At 41.1% G+C, this 18519-nt stretch overlaps 1 protein-coding gene across 4 annotated transcripts in view; it reads right to left on the bottom strand.

Moving 5' to 3' along the window:
- LOC130929829 (supervillin-like) overlaps positions 1-18519 on the bottom strand; it is a 64692-nt gene that overhangs the window by 6137 nt on the left and 40036 nt on the right. For all 4 annotated transcript variants that reach the window (XM_057857391.1, XM_057857389.1, XM_057857390.1 and 1 more), the window contains 18 exons: positions 16607-16763; positions 16419-16514; positions 16265-16345; positions 15794-16150; positions 15401-15559; positions 15199-15335; positions 14969-15116; positions 14753-14898; positions 14450-14625; positions 10095-10245; positions 9721-10000; positions 9496-9647; positions 8233-8338; positions 7916-8123; positions 7353-7486; positions 1760-1915; positions 1539-1682; positions 1354-1475 (listed from right to left, as the gene is read on the bottom strand). In XM_057857391.1, coding sequence (XP_057713374.1) covers positions 1354-1475; positions 1539-1682; positions 1760-1915; positions 7353-7486; positions 7916-8123; positions 8233-8338; positions 9496-9647; positions 9721-10000; positions 10095-10245; positions 14450-14625; positions 14753-14898; positions 14969-15116; positions 15199-15335; positions 15401-15559; positions 15794-16150; positions 16265-16345; positions 16419-16514; positions 16607-16763 — 2910 coding nt within the window. The remainder of the gene's footprint in view (positions 1-1353; positions 1476-1538; positions 1683-1759; positions 1916-7352; positions 7487-7915; positions 8124-8232; positions 8339-9495; positions 9648-9720; positions 10001-10094; positions 10246-14449; positions 14626-14752; positions 14899-14968; positions 15117-15198; positions 15336-15400; positions 15560-15793; positions 16151-16264; positions 16346-16418; positions 16515-16606; positions 16764-18519) is intronic.

The raw sequence follows: 18519 nt of genomic DNA, 5'->3' as shown, positions 1-18519 counted from the left end.
GTTTGTGGATTGGACAGAAGGATTCGGTAGTTACCATTGTCCGAGCAACAAGGGTTGTGGGTTTTTCCACTTCAGCGTCAAAGGGGCTCTTGGAGTCTTGACAGTCGTGTTATCAGTTGGATATCGGGCGTTCTCCGGGGCCCCTTGTGTTGGGACAGAGCGTCCAGCCAGGAGAACTGATTGCGAGAGTTGGTGCGTCAATCTTGCTCATGACGCACACGTTGGGCTTCCGTGATAAGAAGGCGTATTTAATCTCTTATGCCCTATATTCTGCTTGTTTTCCCTAAACTATGGTATAAGTGCTATTTATTTCATATTGGGTGTGTTAGACTAATACAAACAGTTAGACGGTGCCTACGAGAAAAGGTAATACCTCCTTCACCACTAATGTGAATGCTGATCTAAACTCTAGTTCGGCCAAACAACCGAAATCTGGTCAGCTCAAAAATCGCAGGTCTTTGTCCACTTTAAGCGCACACTGCTTCTCTTGTAAACGCAACCTGAGCAGGATGCGCTTTGCTACTTAATGTGCAGCGTCACAACGTGGAGCTGTTATTCTCTAGGATTGGATGGTACACGCAGAGCATCCTTGGAAGCGGAAGTACAGAGCGGATACTATTCAAAATCAACAATGGCAAGATGACAGACGATTAGCCTTTGACTTTCCAAAAAGTCACGAAAGTGAGAGCGATCGGGCACCTGTGTGAATCCCTTTCATTGTTTAAATTTCCCCTTTGCATTTTTTATATACTCCGGTTCGCTTGGCTCCGAGTCGGGAGGCAGCGACCCAGCCACTGGCTGAGCGGCTATTTGCTAAGCTATATTAGTTTTTTTTGTTTTTGTTTTTGTTTGTTTGTTTGTTTGGTTGTTTTTTTTTTTCAATTCAAACTTACATGCATACACACCTCTGCTTTACAAAATAGTGCTATTATCATTGTAAAATAAAAGACAAAATAATGCTATGCTACATTACGTGCAGCATCACAACACCACGATCACTTCCCTCCCAGGAGGGAAGTACAGTATTTTAATTATTTTCACTGATTCAGAATCCTCTGAATCCTCGTCTTATATCATGTTTGACATGACAGATTTTCAGGCAGTTTGTTGACCAATATAAACCAGCTCTTCCTCAGGCCTACATGCACCCTCTCACTAAGTTTGACGCACAGATTCTTGTGAATTATAGTGTGAAGTATGCAGTGGGAAAGGCATCTGCTTTGCTTTCATCTTGTCCGACACTACTTCCTGCAATTCACTTTTACAACAATCTGGAAATCTTTAAGTGGTTTTGACAGTAAGGAAAAATTACACCAGAGGCATTTATAAACAGAGCACAAAACATGGTTTTACCCTCTCTGAGATCTCCGCGACATCTTCCCGATGCTCCCAACAGGGGAACATATTAGTGAAGGTTAGCGGCTCCAGTCCAGCATGGATCAAGTAGGATTTCTGAGGATTCTTGTTACTTTTTTCTGTGAAAAACATGACGCACTGTTATTAAAATGCATCATTATGGAGTTATATCCTGGAATTACCTTTGCAATACTGCAGCACCGTCTCCATTGCACACTTCCGGTCTAAATCCCAGCGCATGCGAGCTGATCCTGTGCTCTCGCTGTCTTGTGGCCACCAGCCCTGCCATAGGTAAACTTCGTGGAAATTGTCCACCAGGAACAACCCTGCGGATCCCCAACAATCCAGTACTCTTTTAGTCTAAATCTTAACAGTAAAAAGAGAGCTTTGAGACAAGCCTTACCTGGTTGTGCCACGTTGTAAAGATCCTCTTGCAAAAAAGGAAGCGAGGTGACGAGATCCGAGGCACGGGACGGATGGAAGAACTCAGTCGCCACAAACTCTCCTGACGTGCTGGTCAGCTGAAAGAGCCGTGGAGTGAAGTTGAATTTCCCAGTGTCTGAGAAAGAAATAATGAGATGTTATTTTTACTTTGGCCCAACCATTTTGTCTAAACTCGGCATCAATGTTGTTTTCGTCAACAATGACGATTACCAAAATATTTCAACAATTTTTTTCATGACGATGAAGTGACGATCACGAGTTTGAAATGTCGATGAGGACACCAGAACATGACGAGACAAATGCTAGTTTTGATCTGACGAGACGACGAGACAAAAATGAGAATAAGAATATAACGGTATACAAACTTTAACTTTCAACTGTGCCTTTGTTTTTCCTGTAGTACTGAAACCACAATGACCTGTGATCTCTGTACACCTAAAAATACAGGTCCTTCTCAAAAAATTAGCATATTGTGAAAAAAATCATTATTTTCTGTAATGTACTGAAAAAATATTACACTTTCATGTATTTTAGATTCATTACACACAACTGAAGTAGTTCAAGCCTTTTATTGTTTTAATATTGATGATTTTGGCAACAAAAACAACAACAAAAGTCCAGAAAAAACAAAAATCCCTATCCCAAAAAAATTGCATATCATGAAAAGGTGCTCTAAATAAGCTACTAACCTAATCATCTGAATCAACGAATTAACTCAAAACAACTGCACAAGATTCCTGAGGCTTTTAAAATCTCCCAGCCTGGTTCATTACTCAAAACCGCAATCATGGGCAAGACTGCCGACCTGAGTGCTGTCCGGAAGGCCATCATTGACACCCTCAAGTGGGAGGCTAAGATACATGAAGAAATTTCTCAGCGAATAGGCTGTTCCCAGAGTGCTGTATCAAGGCACCTCAGTGGGAAGTCTCTGGGAAGGAAAAAGTGTGTCAGGAAACGCTGCACAATCAGAAGAGGTGACCGCACCCTGAGAAAGATTGTGGAGAAGGGCCGATTCCAGACCTTGGGGGACCTGCAGAAACAGTGGACTGAGTCTGGAGTAGAAACATCCAGAGCCACCGTGCACAGGCGTGTGCTGGAAACGGGCTACAGGTCCCGCACTCCCCAGGTCGAGCCACTTTTGAACCTGAAACTGCGGCAGAAGCGCCTGACCTGGGCTACAGAGAAGCAGCACCGGACTGTTGCTCAGTGGTCCAAAATACTTTTTTCAGATGAAAGCAAATTTTGCATGTCATTCGGAAATCAAGGTGCCAGAGTTTGGAGGAAGACTGGGGAGAAGGAAATGCCAAAATGACTGAAGTCCAGTGTCAAATACCCACAGTCAGTGATGGTCTGGGGTGCCATGTCAGCTGCTGGTGTTGGTCTACTGTATTTTATCAAGGGCAGGGTCAATGCAGCTAGCTATCAGGAGATTTTGGAGCACTTCATGCTTCCATCTGCTGAAAAGCTTTATGGAGATGAAGATTTCATTTTCCAGCACGACCTGGCACCTGCTCACAGTGCCAAAACCACTGGTAAATGGTTTACTGACCCCGGCATTACTGTGCTCATTTGGCCTGCCAACTCTCCTGACCTGAACCCCATAGAGAATCTGTGGGATATTGTGAAGAGGAAGTTGAGAGACACCAGACCCAACACTGTGGATGAGCTTAAGGCCGCTATCAAAGCATCCTGGGCCTCCATAACACCTCAGCAGTGCCACAGGCTGATTGCCTCCATGCATTGCCGCATTGAAGCAGTCATTTCTGCAAAAGGATGCCCGACCAAGTGTTGAGTGCATAGCAGATATAATTAATTGAAGGTTGACTTTTTTTGTATTAAAAAAGACTTTTTTGTATTGGTCGGATGAAATATGCAAATTTTTTGAGATAGGGAATTTTGGTTTTTCTTGACTTTTTTGCCAAAATCATCAATATTACAACAATAAAAGGCTTGAACTACTTCAGTTGTGTGTAATGAATCTAAAATATATGAAAGTCTTATGTTTATCAGTACATTACAGAAAATAATGAACTTTATCGCAAAATGCAAATTTTTTGAGAAGGACAAGTATAGATATATTTTTAAATATGCGGGAGAAGCTCTGAATCTACTGCGTCTCCTATCTTTACTTATTTTGAGTAAAAACCATCACACAAGGATCTTGGATACGTCATTCAAAGAAAAGTTTAGGGCAAGTGACTATTTTTCTTTATAAAAAAAAAAAACCTAATTATGATTATATTGTTGCGTCTTCAAGGAAAACACCAACGTGGTCATGATACTGGACATGCAGCAGGAAAAACAGAACATGATTTTTAATTCATTGTACCCATCTGGACGCCACGAACTGTATGTAAAAAAAGTTGCCTGAGAGTTGAAGTTGACGCGCGCGACGCTAAATGCTAATGCTAATGAGAACATGAATTCTTTTACTCTGAGCCACCTAGCCCATCATCATCGCGTTTGCAACGGCGTCACCACCCTCTTCCCCCCTCCACCATCCCACTCTTCACTCACCAGGGCAGGCAGGCAGGCAGATGTGTGACAAAATCAGACAACTTGCACTTCATTCAACCAAATTGTAGTAACGCACCCCTTCACATCCTCAGTAACAGCTTTGCAAAGATGGACAAAGTAATTAATTAGATTACTTCTTCTTCTTTTCCCTTCGGCTTTTCCCTTCAGGAGTCGCCACAGCAAATCAGTTGTCTCCAATTCGATAACTCACTACTGAAAAAAATAACGCCGTTAGACACGCCGTTATACTCTAACGCTGTTATTCACGACACTGATCATCACACACAAAATGTAACTCGTCGCATTAGACGCATACCATCCACGTTAGCATTAGCATCAACATTAGGGTGTCAAGCATCCTCTTAAACCAGGGGTCGGCAACCCAAAATGTTCAAAGAGCCATATTGGAGCAATAAAAATAAAAAACAAATATGACTGGAGCCGGAAAAAAAAAAAAAAAAGCATTATAATGAAGGCAACACATGCTGTTTGTATCTATATTAGCTATATTGGCCTACTATCAAAATGACTATGTTGGCTACAAATACATAATAAGCCTTCATGATTAAATGTTTATCTCCCCTGCAGTGCATCCTATAGAGAATGACGCCCCATGTGAATATTCTGTTGTACGATGTTACCTCAAGTTTAACTTCATTACAATACAGGTAGTCCCTGGGTTAATAACAAGTTTCTACGCTGACGACGTAACCCGAATTTCCGCGTAAATCGGAATGGACCCTTTACATGCACCTGAAACCAAGGGTGTAGATTTGCATAGCGACGGTAGGGACAAAACACTACCAACTTTTTAGGATGCTCAAATTGTCCCCATTTACTTTTAATTGCGTTATACAGTATAATGACTTCAGTTATATCGGTCAAATAAATTGTCTTCCTATATGTTGTAAGGATAGAATTGCGCCTACTGTTATTAAGTCAATTATTGTTTTCATTATCTTCAGACTTACTAATGTACCTATTTCCACTTGCTGAATGTGCCGATCCATTTTTTCCCTCCTAAACGCACATTTGATTGGCTGATGACTTGACCCCCCCACCCCCCTGATATACTCACACACATTAGACATTTATAAGTTGTTTTTTTTTCGGCCAGCAGCAGGCACTGTAAGAAATGGAAAAAGACGTCAATGTTGTGGAACTGGGGAACGCACCACTAATTTTGCTAATGAACGTGCGACCTGCATCAGAGTTAGCATAACATTAAACTGTGTGAACTTGACATGCAAAATTTGAGTAGGAAGCTGCTTAGAGAGAAGTGTCCTCCTGTATGTGTTTTCTACTGTTAACGTTAAATTAACTGTGTATCTATGTCGTCTTAAAGCAGCTTACGAAGGAGCTTTCATTTTTGTTGTTATAGTGTTTTACCTAAGGGACAGCTCCATTTTTATTTATTTTTGTTAGTCCCTGACAAAGAAGTTTTTTTCAATTATATTTTCTTTATTTAGACAATGATGAGTTGTTTATTTTCTTGGATCCCTGAATAGTTAAGAGATGATTAACAAGCTTGTATTTACTGTGCATGTTAATATACCTTATGTACAAATAATGCAATTTAATTTTGTTAATAAAATCCAGACATTTTTCTGGATTTTTTTTGTAGAAGTTTTTTGAAAACAAAGGTTTGAATTGAACAGTGTAGGCTGAACCAGTACACATAAAAGTCAGTATTAGTCAATACAGATTTATTTTGCATTGATCATTTTGAATGTCCCGACCCCAGCAAAAAGTGCACATGCAAATTCGTCCCTAACCAATGTTCAGACCAAACCTACGCCCTTGCCTGAATCTCAAATTACCTATCCAAAAAGTCCAAAAGTATTGTATTTTGTTTAATGATGGAGGATACACTGCCCTCTGGTGGCAGCGTTGGGTCCGGCTGGACTGTCGCCTTGTATGACTGAAGAGCAGACTCAGATGTCTGACATGGATAAAGGATAGCTGCACTCTGGTTTAGCCCACATCAGGCTGTAAGTTGTTTCGGCTGATATATGTTTTGTGTATGCATTTGTAATTATGTTTACAGCTGTTGTGGAGTTACATGAGAGTGATTTGCTATGAGATTTGTAAATATGTTAGCATTTGTAGCATTTAAGCTAGCGGACTCGAAATCACATAAGTCGAGTATGTCGTAACTCGAGGACTACCTGTATTAATGAATTAGAAGAATGTTTGTGTCATGTTTGTCCTCCCACAGAAAGCATATTAAAACAAAAAAATATATTTCCTTCCCCCATCTTTTTCCATTTTCCAACATTTTTGAAAAAGTTCCAGGAACCACTAGAGCCTCGGGTTGCTGACCCCCGTCTTAAACGCTCGGAGACGTTTTTTGTTTTACATAGTTTGTGGCTTCTAGGTGTGTTTAATTGAAAATAATGTACTGCTTTTCCTGCTGAGTGGGTACTTTTGTCACAAAGTAAGCGTTGTCCTTGTAGACGCTACATCATGTGCTCGTCTGTCTATGTTCATTCGAAATTGTTGGAAACCTTTATTTATTCTTGGACTAAAACTTTTTAATTTTACAGACGAAAACATTTTGAGTAACTGTCGACTAAAACTAGATGAAGACGAACACATTTGAAATCACAAAAATATGAATAAGACTAATAAGTATTTTCGCCCTAAAGACTAAGATAAAAATTAAAAGGGCTGCCAAAAACAACACTGCTCCACATTTTAATTGTAGCTTATGATTTTTTCTTTATTTTTTTCACTTTATATCGGCGTCACAGTACTTTGTGAAAACACTTCACACTTTCCATAGTTCCTTTAATATTTTTGTCCAGACTCCACAAGTGCCCTAATAATTTTGTCCAAATACTTTTCGCTTCTTGTATGTGTCCCAATACTTTTGCCTGAATTCCACACGGAAGTGAAAATATGCGGGTCTCTGTCGGTGTAGGGTGGGAAATACTATGTGTGCTTGTAGTGATTGTTAACTTCATTGAGTCCTTTTAAGAACATAAGCTAAACGGCAATATGGTCTATTGTATACAATATGGGACATTTGTCACCTTGCAGCATGCAGTCGTAGGCCTTCCTGTCCTTGTGTCCCAGAGCCTCCCAGAATCCTGGTGGCTCCATGCCCTCATCGCACTCATGGACGGTTACCTTGCTGCTGCTGTGGAGGCCAGCTTCTAGAGGACACCTGAAGACACACAGGTTTTCAAATATAAAATTATGCAATAATCTAATTGCAACATATATTTGTTACATGTTTTGACATATTTCTATGCATTATAAAATATTTCTGTCTGAATTTTGGAGGGCTTGGAACGGATTAGGGCATTTACATGGAAAACGCATCTCTACTTACAGAATTTTCAAGTTACGAAACTACTCCCAGAACCAATTAATTTCATAAGAAGAGGTAACACTGTATTTTTAATTTCATGACATTTTTAAAAAAGTATTTATAAGAGTATTTTTTTAATATGATTGCATATTTCAGAAGAAGTAATTTTACCGGCAAAAACGCATTCACCTTACATGTAATGATAGATTTTATATATATATGTTCAGGTGTATCAATCAATTACATCATTATATTGATTAAAAAAACAAAAATAAAACTTACTGTTCTTTGATCCTGAGTGCGGCCATGCTAGCCACGCCATGAGTGTGCTCTTGCGTCTTGCAGCCGTGCCAAAGGTAGATGGCTGCCTTGTCGACGCTGAGCAGGATCATGGAGGCTCGGGAGCGTAGGCTACTGCAGTGGCAGGCCACCTCCAGCAGATGGCCCTCAGCAGGTACCTCTCCACGTACACAGTACAATCGCCACTCGCCTAAAAAATTAGAAGAAACACATTAATTATTGATAGACAATGTAAAAATGAAATGAAAAAAATAACTATTTCATCAAATCCCACAATCGTTGCATAAAAAATATTTTACTTTGGATGTTCTCCTCCTCTTCTTCCCTTTTTCCGGCATGGACGATCATCCCGCCGTTGAAACACTGTAGGAAACACGGAGGCTCTTTGCCCTGTTGCACTTGCATCTTTTGACATACAAAAAGAAAAACAAACATAATTTCACATACAAATTCAACAAAATTCTGCATCATTGCTATGATTATATGGCGGAAAACACAGACAAGACCTAAAAAGCCGTTTCTGCTCTTGCACTCCTCTTTAAAGGAAAGTGCTGTATTTTAAGCCGAAAGAACTGTTGTGTTTGATAGAACAATATATCAATAAGCTGCCATAGCAGATTCTTGGCACATTAAGCCCACGAACTATTTTTAATTTGTCCGTTTAGCCCTGGAAACCCCCGTTTACAGACGTCGCACAACCGCTTTTGTTTCAACCCAGCCTTTTGTCATTTTTAGCTTAGAATCATTAATTGATGTCTCATATTTCGTTTTTTTTTTTTTTTTTTTTTAACGACTTTAAAAAAAATATTCACTCACACATTGTAAACTTTTAAACAAATTATATCACAATGAAAAAAATGGCGTCTGTAAAAAAGTCACAGATATCTACCTCATAAATATCACTTAATTGTATTTTTTTTTTGTTACTGTTGCATTTTCTCCGATATGTTAGATGATAAATAATCCATCCAAACTTAGAAAAATTAAAAAAAAAAAAAAAAAAAAAAAACGTTTAAAAGAGTAAATATATGAAAAAGAAAATCTCGACCACTCCTTGATGTCTACGATTTCTGCATCGCGATCCTTGTTATATTACCATGTTTCACCCATAAAATCCCCCCAAAATCCAGCTATGGCCATTCCCAGCTCAGTGATACATGCTACATGGAGTTTTTGGATCAAAACAAGGGAAGTACGCGATAATATCTCGTAAAAGTCATGGCGTCTGTAATTCTTCTCTCGCATGCTCTCACCTCCAGATAGGGTTTTGCTGTTTAAAAAACTTTTTTTAAAAAAAAATTCCCTCCTGTTGAAAAAATCTCTTCCCCCAGAAAATTGAGATTTTAAGCTTTCCAATGATGTATCACACATGCATATCGGACAATTTTGAAAGTTGGCTAAATTGGCCATATGTTTTCTGCACACATGAAAAGTCTGCATGACATTAAAATAGAAATCAGACCAAAAATAGTTTTACACGGGCAGGTGTGGACCAGTCAAAAGCCCAATTAAAATAACCTCTGTCAATTGACATAAACATGAAAACAATCATTTGTTACTACCTGAGTCCCTCTCTCCTCATCTAGTTCTACGGTCATCAACGCTGACGTTCCTTTCTCGCTAACCGTAGAGTGTCGGCCTTGCCAGAAGAAATAGCAACATTTCTCCCGGCCTGGTCCAGTACTCCTCACCTCTGGGTTGAGTCTGCGTCCCACTGAACAGATAACAAACGAATTAGAATAGTACACAGCTGATAAACAAACTCCATCGTCAAATGTGAAACGAACCTGACATGCTGACCATGTACTTCCACTTGACAACGTAGGCATCACCTTCATGAAATTGGCCAATGCTCTGGCGTGGCAGCCGGCTGTAGTCGAACTCCAAGATGTGCCAAACGTCCACAGAGACAGTACTGATTTCCTGAGTCCTCATATGGTCCTCGGTCTCTACAGAGCCGTAGCCACGCCCCACGTTCACACCATCCAAAATGGTGGTTACAGACGGCTGGAGGAGGGGCAGCATCAGGCTTATGTCGTAAGGTCGGCACTCTCGAACCTTGGGCTTCTGGGAAAAGAGAGGTAGCTTGAGCTCACAAGTAATCTTTTAAGGGCAGGGATGTGGTTGGTTAAGTCGACCAATACAGTCAACTGATGCAAACCTGTTGTTCTGGTAGCTGTTCTTTCCCTTCTGTCGGTGATGGCGACAATTTTACTTCAGTCCAGTCTATAAACTTCTCCTTGAACAGAATGGTCTCATTGTGCTCGGTCAGCCTGCCAAATATCGCCCAGTCAGGCCGACCTTGGCCTTTCCTGTAGTAGGAAAATATCAAACAGAGAAGCGGTCGTTTAGGGTGCTTCTGTTGAGCTTGGGTGTAGGCATGTGCCGATTATCGGTTTCAAGGTTTACCGTGGTATGAAAACGTCACTGTTTCAAAACCATTAAAATTTTTCCTTCAGACCGTCGTACGGTATTGGCTATTTTTTATGTCCCAAAAATGCAGCAAGAAATCCGTGGCTTCGAGTGGCAGCGCGCACCCCTCCCCCTCTAGTTGTTGCTCTGTCTTGTGTCTGTCGGTGACACTATACCTGAGCTTTTTCCCCCGTCAAAAAAGACAGTGTTGCTAATATGGGTTTCAACTACCGAAAAAGAAACAGACAGCCGCAGTTTAGAGAAGGAAGGACAGCCGACAAGCTTGCGGAGGGTGGTTGCCGTGGCGCAGTTGGTAGCTTGAGTTGTCCTGGGACCGAAGGGTCAGTACTTCGATTCCCGGCTATGACTGCCCACTGTTGAGGTGCCCTTGGGCAAGGCACTGAACCCCTAACTTGCCCCCAATGGGTTGGCAGCGCCTTGCATGGCAGCAGCACCACTGGTGTGTGAATGCGTTTGTGAATGGGTAAATGTGTGTGCTAATATAAAGCACTTTGGGCATTGTAACAATGTAGATAAAGTGCTATATAAGTACTTTTCATTTACTATTTTGCCAGGGGAAGCAACACCTCCAACATGATTTCACATTTACGTGACCATCATCCATCACTTTACACAAAACTGAAGGCATGTAAACGTTGACATGAACGTTTCCCACCAGCTATTCCCACCAGCTACATGAGTTCACTCCAGCGTATTTAGTGTGTCTAGCGATGCTAAAAAAAAATACTCGCATACATAAGCTTGTTAACGAGGCATATAATGTGGCGAGTTAGCATGCCAAGATGGCCAACTATTTTCCTCTCTACCATTAGCCTACTTTTTTAACGTCTTCCGCCATTGTAAACACCTGTTAAAAAGAACATTTTCATAATACAGTCCGTGGTGGTTTTTCTCTCTGGCGACTTTTTGTGTTGAGGGAGGATGAGTGTGAGTGTATTATGTGTAAATAATGATACGAGTCATACACACGCGTTCTGTCTCTTACTATTGCTCTCCATTAATATTCAACTAATTAATATTAATAGCATTAGTGGTATGTGTTTTACATAAAATCAATTTGATCATATATTGTTTAAGTCCAGTTCTATATTACCAATGGTTCTTTTTCTAATGATGAGCAACTTGAGCTATGGCTTTTATTTAAAATATTTCAGTTATTTATTTTTTGTTATTTTATTCATTTATTTTAAACATTCATTGTTTAAAACAATATGTTAATGTTAAAAAAAAAATCCCGTTCAATGGACAAGTTTTTAAATTTTTTAAAATCTTTTATATTAACCCATACATCTCAAAATAACACATTTTAGAGCTATAACTGCAATACTGTGATACCGTGAAAGGGCGGTATTTTTGCTTAAGGTTATCATATAATCAAAATCTCATACCAGCACATGCCTACTTGGGTCATTGGGATCCTTTTGAAAATCTTTCATAAGGCCACCTTGATTACACTGAAGATAGGGAGTGTGGTTTTATATCTGCTCCCTCTGTAAAGTACCCCGAGATAACCTCTGTTGCTAGGCACGAGATAAATGAAATTAAATTTAGACGTAATTGTTGGCCAGAATTAGCCTTAGGTTCTAAGATAATTTATAGGTCACTGAACAGACAACATTTGTTTTGGGAATTTGGTTGGTGGTGGCAATGGTTAGATTGCTTTAAGTCTATACATCTTCTAGGACTACATCCAGTCTGATCGTAAGTATAGTCAAAGTTAGCCATTCAGGAATTAGTTGGAAGGAAGCTAGTAGCTAGGCTCATAGTACCTGTACCAGACCTACCAGAGCTCCATTTAGTCAGATTTTACAGAGAGTGACACACAAAAATTTGTGGAAAATGGAAGAAATTAAAGCTCTAGTGTGAACTAATTTCTCCACATGCCAAATAGGGTCACAAGTAAAGTAATTAAACATTGTCCACCAAATAAAGCATGAAAAAATAATTTATATGTTGTATATTTGACAAAATAATCGCGTTTCCGAAGTTCGAGCCTGAAAGGGGACGAACCCGGAAGTGATACGTCACACCGGGAACAGCGTTGGCAGCTCCATACATACGGCCGCCATACAAAGCCCTTCAAACAATGATTCAAACAGCGATATAAGCGATAGACCGAGCGCAAGGGAGGAGATCCAAGTTTTTGAAGAGTTGGAGGAAGAAGAGGAGCTTGGAATTTTATGTTGGATCTAACATGTATTAGCCAGACGCTAATCAGAATGCAAACAGTGTGCCTAGACTACCTGACATGGAATAGATACAAGACCCATCGAGATTACAACATTGGTAAGATATAGGCTGTTATTATTTTTATGATTTGAAGATGCAGGCATTTGCACATAATGTTATGTTTTTGTCTATCTGATGACATTGTTAAAAAAAATAATAATCAGACTTCATGTTCATTTTGGCAGATCCGGCAGCTCTCGTGCATATAAAATAATAATATAAAAACGTTGGGGGGAAAGAAGGAGATGAGTCTTCGATGGCTTTCTCCACTTTATTGTGGCAACAATAAGAAAACAAAATAATAGCGGACTGCCGCCACATTCGACCGCGAAGTTTTGCTTCTCGCTGATCTCCTCCTCGCCTCCAGCGTCTCTTAAACGGATTGTGCATAGTGTCTTGTTATGAGCTTTTTGTTTACAAATGTATCGAACACACGACACGCTGACAACCTTGTCTCTTTATTAACACATGGAGCAGTTATTATGGAAAAGTTAGAACACAGCTCGGCACAGCTCTCGGCAGGAATTGGCGTCTAATGGCGTGAGGAAATGTAGTTTTTTTCACACAAGCGAACAGATTACAAAGCACCACTTCAGTGTTGTCCCGAGACTACATTTCCCATGATTCACTGCGTGACCTGCGCGCTCGCTGATTCGCTGCGAGATTGACTCAATGGCTACGCTAAACCAATACGCTATTTTTCAGCTGTCACCTGTCAGCGGCGCTCATAAAACACAAACTAGAAGCCTATCATGCGATCACCGTGAACGCTGAACCGTCCATAAGCAATGCAATGCTTGAAGCATGAAGGTGGAAATACATAATACAAATGCAAATAAATGTGCACAAACTAACCGGCGATGTGTGTCTCTTACAGCAACGTGACTGTGAATTACCGCGACGCCGACCCGTTTATATGCACATCCACAAGGTTTCCCGATTGACAGTAGATTAACCCTTTCGGACATGATCGTAGATGACGCACAATTTAAACACGCTTAACCTAGCGAACGCAACAACAACTATGATCGGGGATTTCCACTAGTTAACTTTCGGCTAACGTCGCTAGCTTATACTGTTCAATTCCACAACAGTAGGCAGCTATGCTTTGACAAAGTCATCAGTCATCTATCCAAAAATCACACTTACTTTTTGGCAAATCCTTGATTATAAGCAGACCGGTTAAGGAAGCAGGCATCTTCGAAGTGTTTGCAGCAGAGAACACTACTCGATGATAGCGTGAAATTCATTCGCTTCGTGCGAACGAAAGATGTCCATTTACGTGCCCTGCTATCCTTTGGCCACTCATACAACTTTTCGTTTGAGCGAGAACAAAACATCGCCACACACCGCTGTGGAATCTTACCGAGAAGCAATGCAACAAACAATACTGTTCTATGGTGGACTTCCCTCGCATGTCTAGGTGTGACGTAATTTCCGAAGAATTCCGAAGATTGCCGAAGAAAAGCATTTTCGTTGTCAAAGGGCGTTGCTATGGGTTAAACAAAGAATCTGGAAGGGTTGCGTTAAAAAAAAAAAAAGAAAATATGCTTATAATTGTTTAGCCATTGATATTATTCAAAAACATGGTTGGCCAACCTTACTTCAAAGTTCCCCTTTAAATTTTGGTTTCAGCACCAGGTAATGTCAATATCTTTCCTAGGGGTAAAAAGTCATAGCAAGCAATAGTACAAGAAGTATTAAAAGGCTGTGTTTTCATATCAAACAGATCTGGTCGCCCTCCTGTTGGGTTCTCACATAGCTCTTTCTGATGTTCATTGTTAAACACATCGTGGTTACCTATGTGTCCATCATCAGAGATCGTAAAGCTTCCATTATTTCAGTGTAAGGTACCTTGGAATTAGGGTGTTGCTGTTTCCAGGGTCAAGTGGGTTGATGTCACAGAGCGTGTAGTCAAAGGTTCCATTCCAGAGGTGTTTGGCAAGCTGGAAGGCCACCTTCCTTTGGGCCAGTGTCACTTCTTTGCCGTGCCACACGTACACTTCGCTGCCAAAATCCAACACAACTACCTGAAGAGTAGATCACAAGCCAACAAATGCAAACATTTAACAAATAAAACACACTCAGTTGCTAAAAATGGGGTTGACTATTTGACTGAAAAGTGACATCCATGGTGTTTTCGTAGCACTGGCTGACCTCTTTAGATGACAATAGGGAACAGCGAGGAACCTTCCCCCATTCATCATCATCTGGCATCAGTTTGTCATCAAGCAGACGAAAGATGCAATTGGTTTCCACAATTGCGTTCTCAAAGCGGTCGTCTTCCTCCGGCGGACCGGCAGCTAATGAATCAGACAGGAAGTGTGTCAACCAGTTTCACATCTGTAGCTAAACTACAAATGATTTTCTTACATTGGTAGGAGCTCTGTCCCCCGAGAATGGTCCAAAACTCTTGTGAATCTGGACTTTGCGTTTGGACGCCTTCCTCAATAGTCTGTACCTTGCTTGCCCTGCAGCCCAGGTCTTTCTTAGTTTGTATGAACTGGGCCAGATCCATAGCCTATGAAAATATCATCCATTAATATTCGATACGAAGCTTGTAATAATGCTCAGTTCATAATTTAGTGTCTACATTAGATCACCTTAGCCCTCTCGATGACATTGGAGAACTCTCCTATCCACACAAAGCAGTGCTCGGGGGTCACAAGTAGGAAACAATCCCCACTGTTCAGTGAGGATGCTCTGGGCTCAACTAGTCTGGTCTGAACGTGTCGACGGCCTGCAGGCGGACATCGCAAATAAGACAGAAACCTGTAGAGATGCCTTGGGTGAGGACTTTACTACCTTTGATGTGCAGTAGCATTAGGTTTTTGTATGGGAGTGCGCTGTTGTTGGATGTGGGCGTCTCCGAGGCGTTTACGCTGCGCAAACTCACGGTGCTGTAGTTCTCCTTACTGGCCAGTCCTGCCAGAGCGGCATCGGAATATTCCAAGCTTTTAACCACTGCAATGCAGACAACAACCTTTAATTCGACAGAAACAACAAACATTTTTTTCACTGTGCTGTTGAACCACCGGTTATAGCCCCATGTAAAATTCTGTTTTCCGAATATATGTCCAATCTGTTTGTGAATGCTCATCTTTCAGAGCCATTGATGGCGCTAGACATCCAGTTCATTTTGACCGGGAGTGGCGAATGAACATTCATTCATTAGATGTATTTCTTCTATTCACTCACTCTTTTCAGAGGACATCCTCTTGCTCTCCAGCTGAGCCACGTTGAGTCTTTCCTCTGTGTACTCGTGTCGTATGTCCTGGCGGGCGGCCAGTGTCTTGACAGGGTTGCGGGACGCCTGCACGTTTCTGGATGGACGCACAGAGCGCTTGTGGCGCACCACTGCCGATGTCAGCCTGCCGGATCCATGCCGTGAGCCAAATATGGCATCGAAGTCCTCGCTGAGCTCGATGGGCGACGGTACGTGGGGCAAATCGGCGACACGACGGTAGAAGTTGGAGAAGATCTCATCGTCTAACTTCATCACCTCCTTCACTGCCTTCTCTGTGACTGTCAGGGTGCTCTCCTGCAGTTCGGACACTGGTAGACAAGACAAACACTGACTGACTGACGAATTTAAGAACTAAAGCACTAACCATAACTACATAAAATCTTTGAGTGGTCTGTTTGTTACCACCAGGAAGTGGAGAGTACCTTTGCTGTTGATCCGTTCTAAGAAGGTTTCCAATTTGTCAAGCTTCTTGTCTGATTCCATGTCTGCTCTGGCTTCAATCTCTACATACAAGTGACAGACACCGTTCAAGGTCATGCTACAAAACCTGCAGTACGGAGGAATATTCCAACACACCCTCTTGAGGTTTGCTGACAATTGCGGTGCTGCTCTTGAGTTTGGTGGAGACGGGCGACAGGATCGGCCCAATGATGGAGGAGGAGGCTGCCAGGCCTGCCAAGAACACATTTAGCAATCCCAGCCTACATCAATATATTGTAATCTTAAGGTTTACAGTTACATACAGAAAATATTACTCTGCTGACCTTTCTTGACCATGCGTGCTGCCACAGTGTACTGGCCAGAGTCATTGGCCACACCCTTGCCCTTGCTCATCCAGTCATCTTCTCGCTTGGAGATCATCTGTTTCCTTTCCTCAATGGTCATCTGGGCTTCAGTTTGTGCTTTTCCTGTTGACTGAGCCTAAAATGACAGTAAAAATCATGAAATGAGCAATGTTTGTAGCAATGGTGTAGGTTTGCATAGGGACAGTAGGGACATAACACTACCAACTTTTCAGGATGCTTAAATTGTCCCCACCAACTTTTAAGCAACCTTATTTGCATTCTGTAATGACTTCAATTATGTAGGTAATTTAGATTGTCTTCCCATATGCTGTAAGGATTGACCCTACCATTATTAAGTGAATTGTTTTTATTATGTTCAGATTTATACATTTGCCCCTTTTCACTTACTGAATGTGCCAGTTCATTTTTTTATCCCCTCTAACACACGTTTGATTGGCTGATTACTTGCCTCCCCCCCACACATAAATGCACACTCACACAGCTCCGACATAAATACATGTTCACAACATGCCGCCGCCTACTCCGCCTCTCTCGAAGAGGAGGGATATCAGAAGTTTTTTTTTTTTCGGCCAGTAGCAGCCACTGTAAGTAATGTAATAAGACATCAATTTTGTGGAAGTGGGAAACACACCACTAGTTTAGCTACTGAAAGTCCGACCTGCATCAGAGTTAGCATAACATTAAAATGTGTGAATTTGTCCTTCTGTGTAGTGAACCGAGGTTTACTTCCTCCCCAATTTTTATTTTTATCTTATTTATGTGGTCTTAAAGCAGCCCAAAAGAGCATTTGTTGCTGAGTTTGGCTGTGCTCGTGGCAGAAGTAGTAGTGTCTTACCTGAAGGAAGACTCAATTTTTATTTATTTTTGTTATTCCCTGATGAAGAAGTTTTTTCGGTAATCTTTAATTTCTTTATTTAGACCAGTGTTTTTCCACCGGTGTGCAGCGGCACACTAGTGCGCCCTGAGAGATCATTAGGTGTGTGCGAAATTTCTTGGTCGTGTGCAGATGAGCAAGGTATTGCTCGTGTCGCGTTCAAGAGCTGCTCGGATTTCTAACCATCAGCGACCTTGCTGTCCGCGACAATGTGGACCGCAGCACGTCTACTGCACATCATTTGGTTAGAGTCATCATGTGTCAATATACTCAAAAGTGTCCTTTCTATTTTAGCCATATGTGATGACCGTAAATCCTCCCCCTGTGTTCTATTCCAATACATTGTTGAGGACAGCAAGGTGGCTAATGGCTAGAAATCCGAGCAGTTCTTAAACACGACACGAGTAGCTATCCAACAGTGCCATGGTGCCAAGCAAGTTTAAACGTCATCTCCAAACGAAACACCCGTCGCTTCAAATCAAGTCGATGTACTATTTTGTTCGCCTTCGTGAAAACACAGAGAAACAGGCAACTTTTTTGAGAAAAAGTATAAATCTAAATGAGAAAGACCTCAAAGCCAGTTACCTTGTTGCTGAACTTGTTGCTAAATCCAAAAGTACCACACCGTGACAGAGATATTAATACCGTACTGGCCCGAATATAAGAGTGTTTTTTTAATTGAAATAAGACTGTAAAGAGGGGGTCGTCTTATATTCGCGGTCTAGATATCCAGATATCATTGAAGCAATGTTCTGTCATGACAAATCTCAGCTACTCTCAAGTTTAAACAGTTTGCATTATTTTATTGCAATGTCTTTCCTTATTCAGATTTGTTTCAAGACTACAGTTACAGTTAGACTTCACTTTGATGGTTAATGTAGTTATTGCAATTTTGTTGTTTTATCACAATAGATTGGTTTATTTACATTTCAAAAACCAGAAGCCATTCATTTACGAATGTGATTGCACTTTAGTTTACATATTTAAATGTTCACAT

Source organism: Corythoichthys intestinalis, chromosome 14 (assembly GCF_030265065.1).
Source record: "Corythoichthys intestinalis isolate RoL2023-P3 chromosome 14, ASM3026506v1, whole genome shotgun sequence".
Classification (NCBI taxonomy): domain Eukaryota; kingdom Metazoa; phylum Chordata; class Actinopteri; order Syngnathiformes; family Syngnathidae; genus Corythoichthys; species Corythoichthys intestinalis.
Note: the sequence above shows the minus strand (reverse complement) of the source record. Positions and strands in the feature narration are given on the sequence as shown.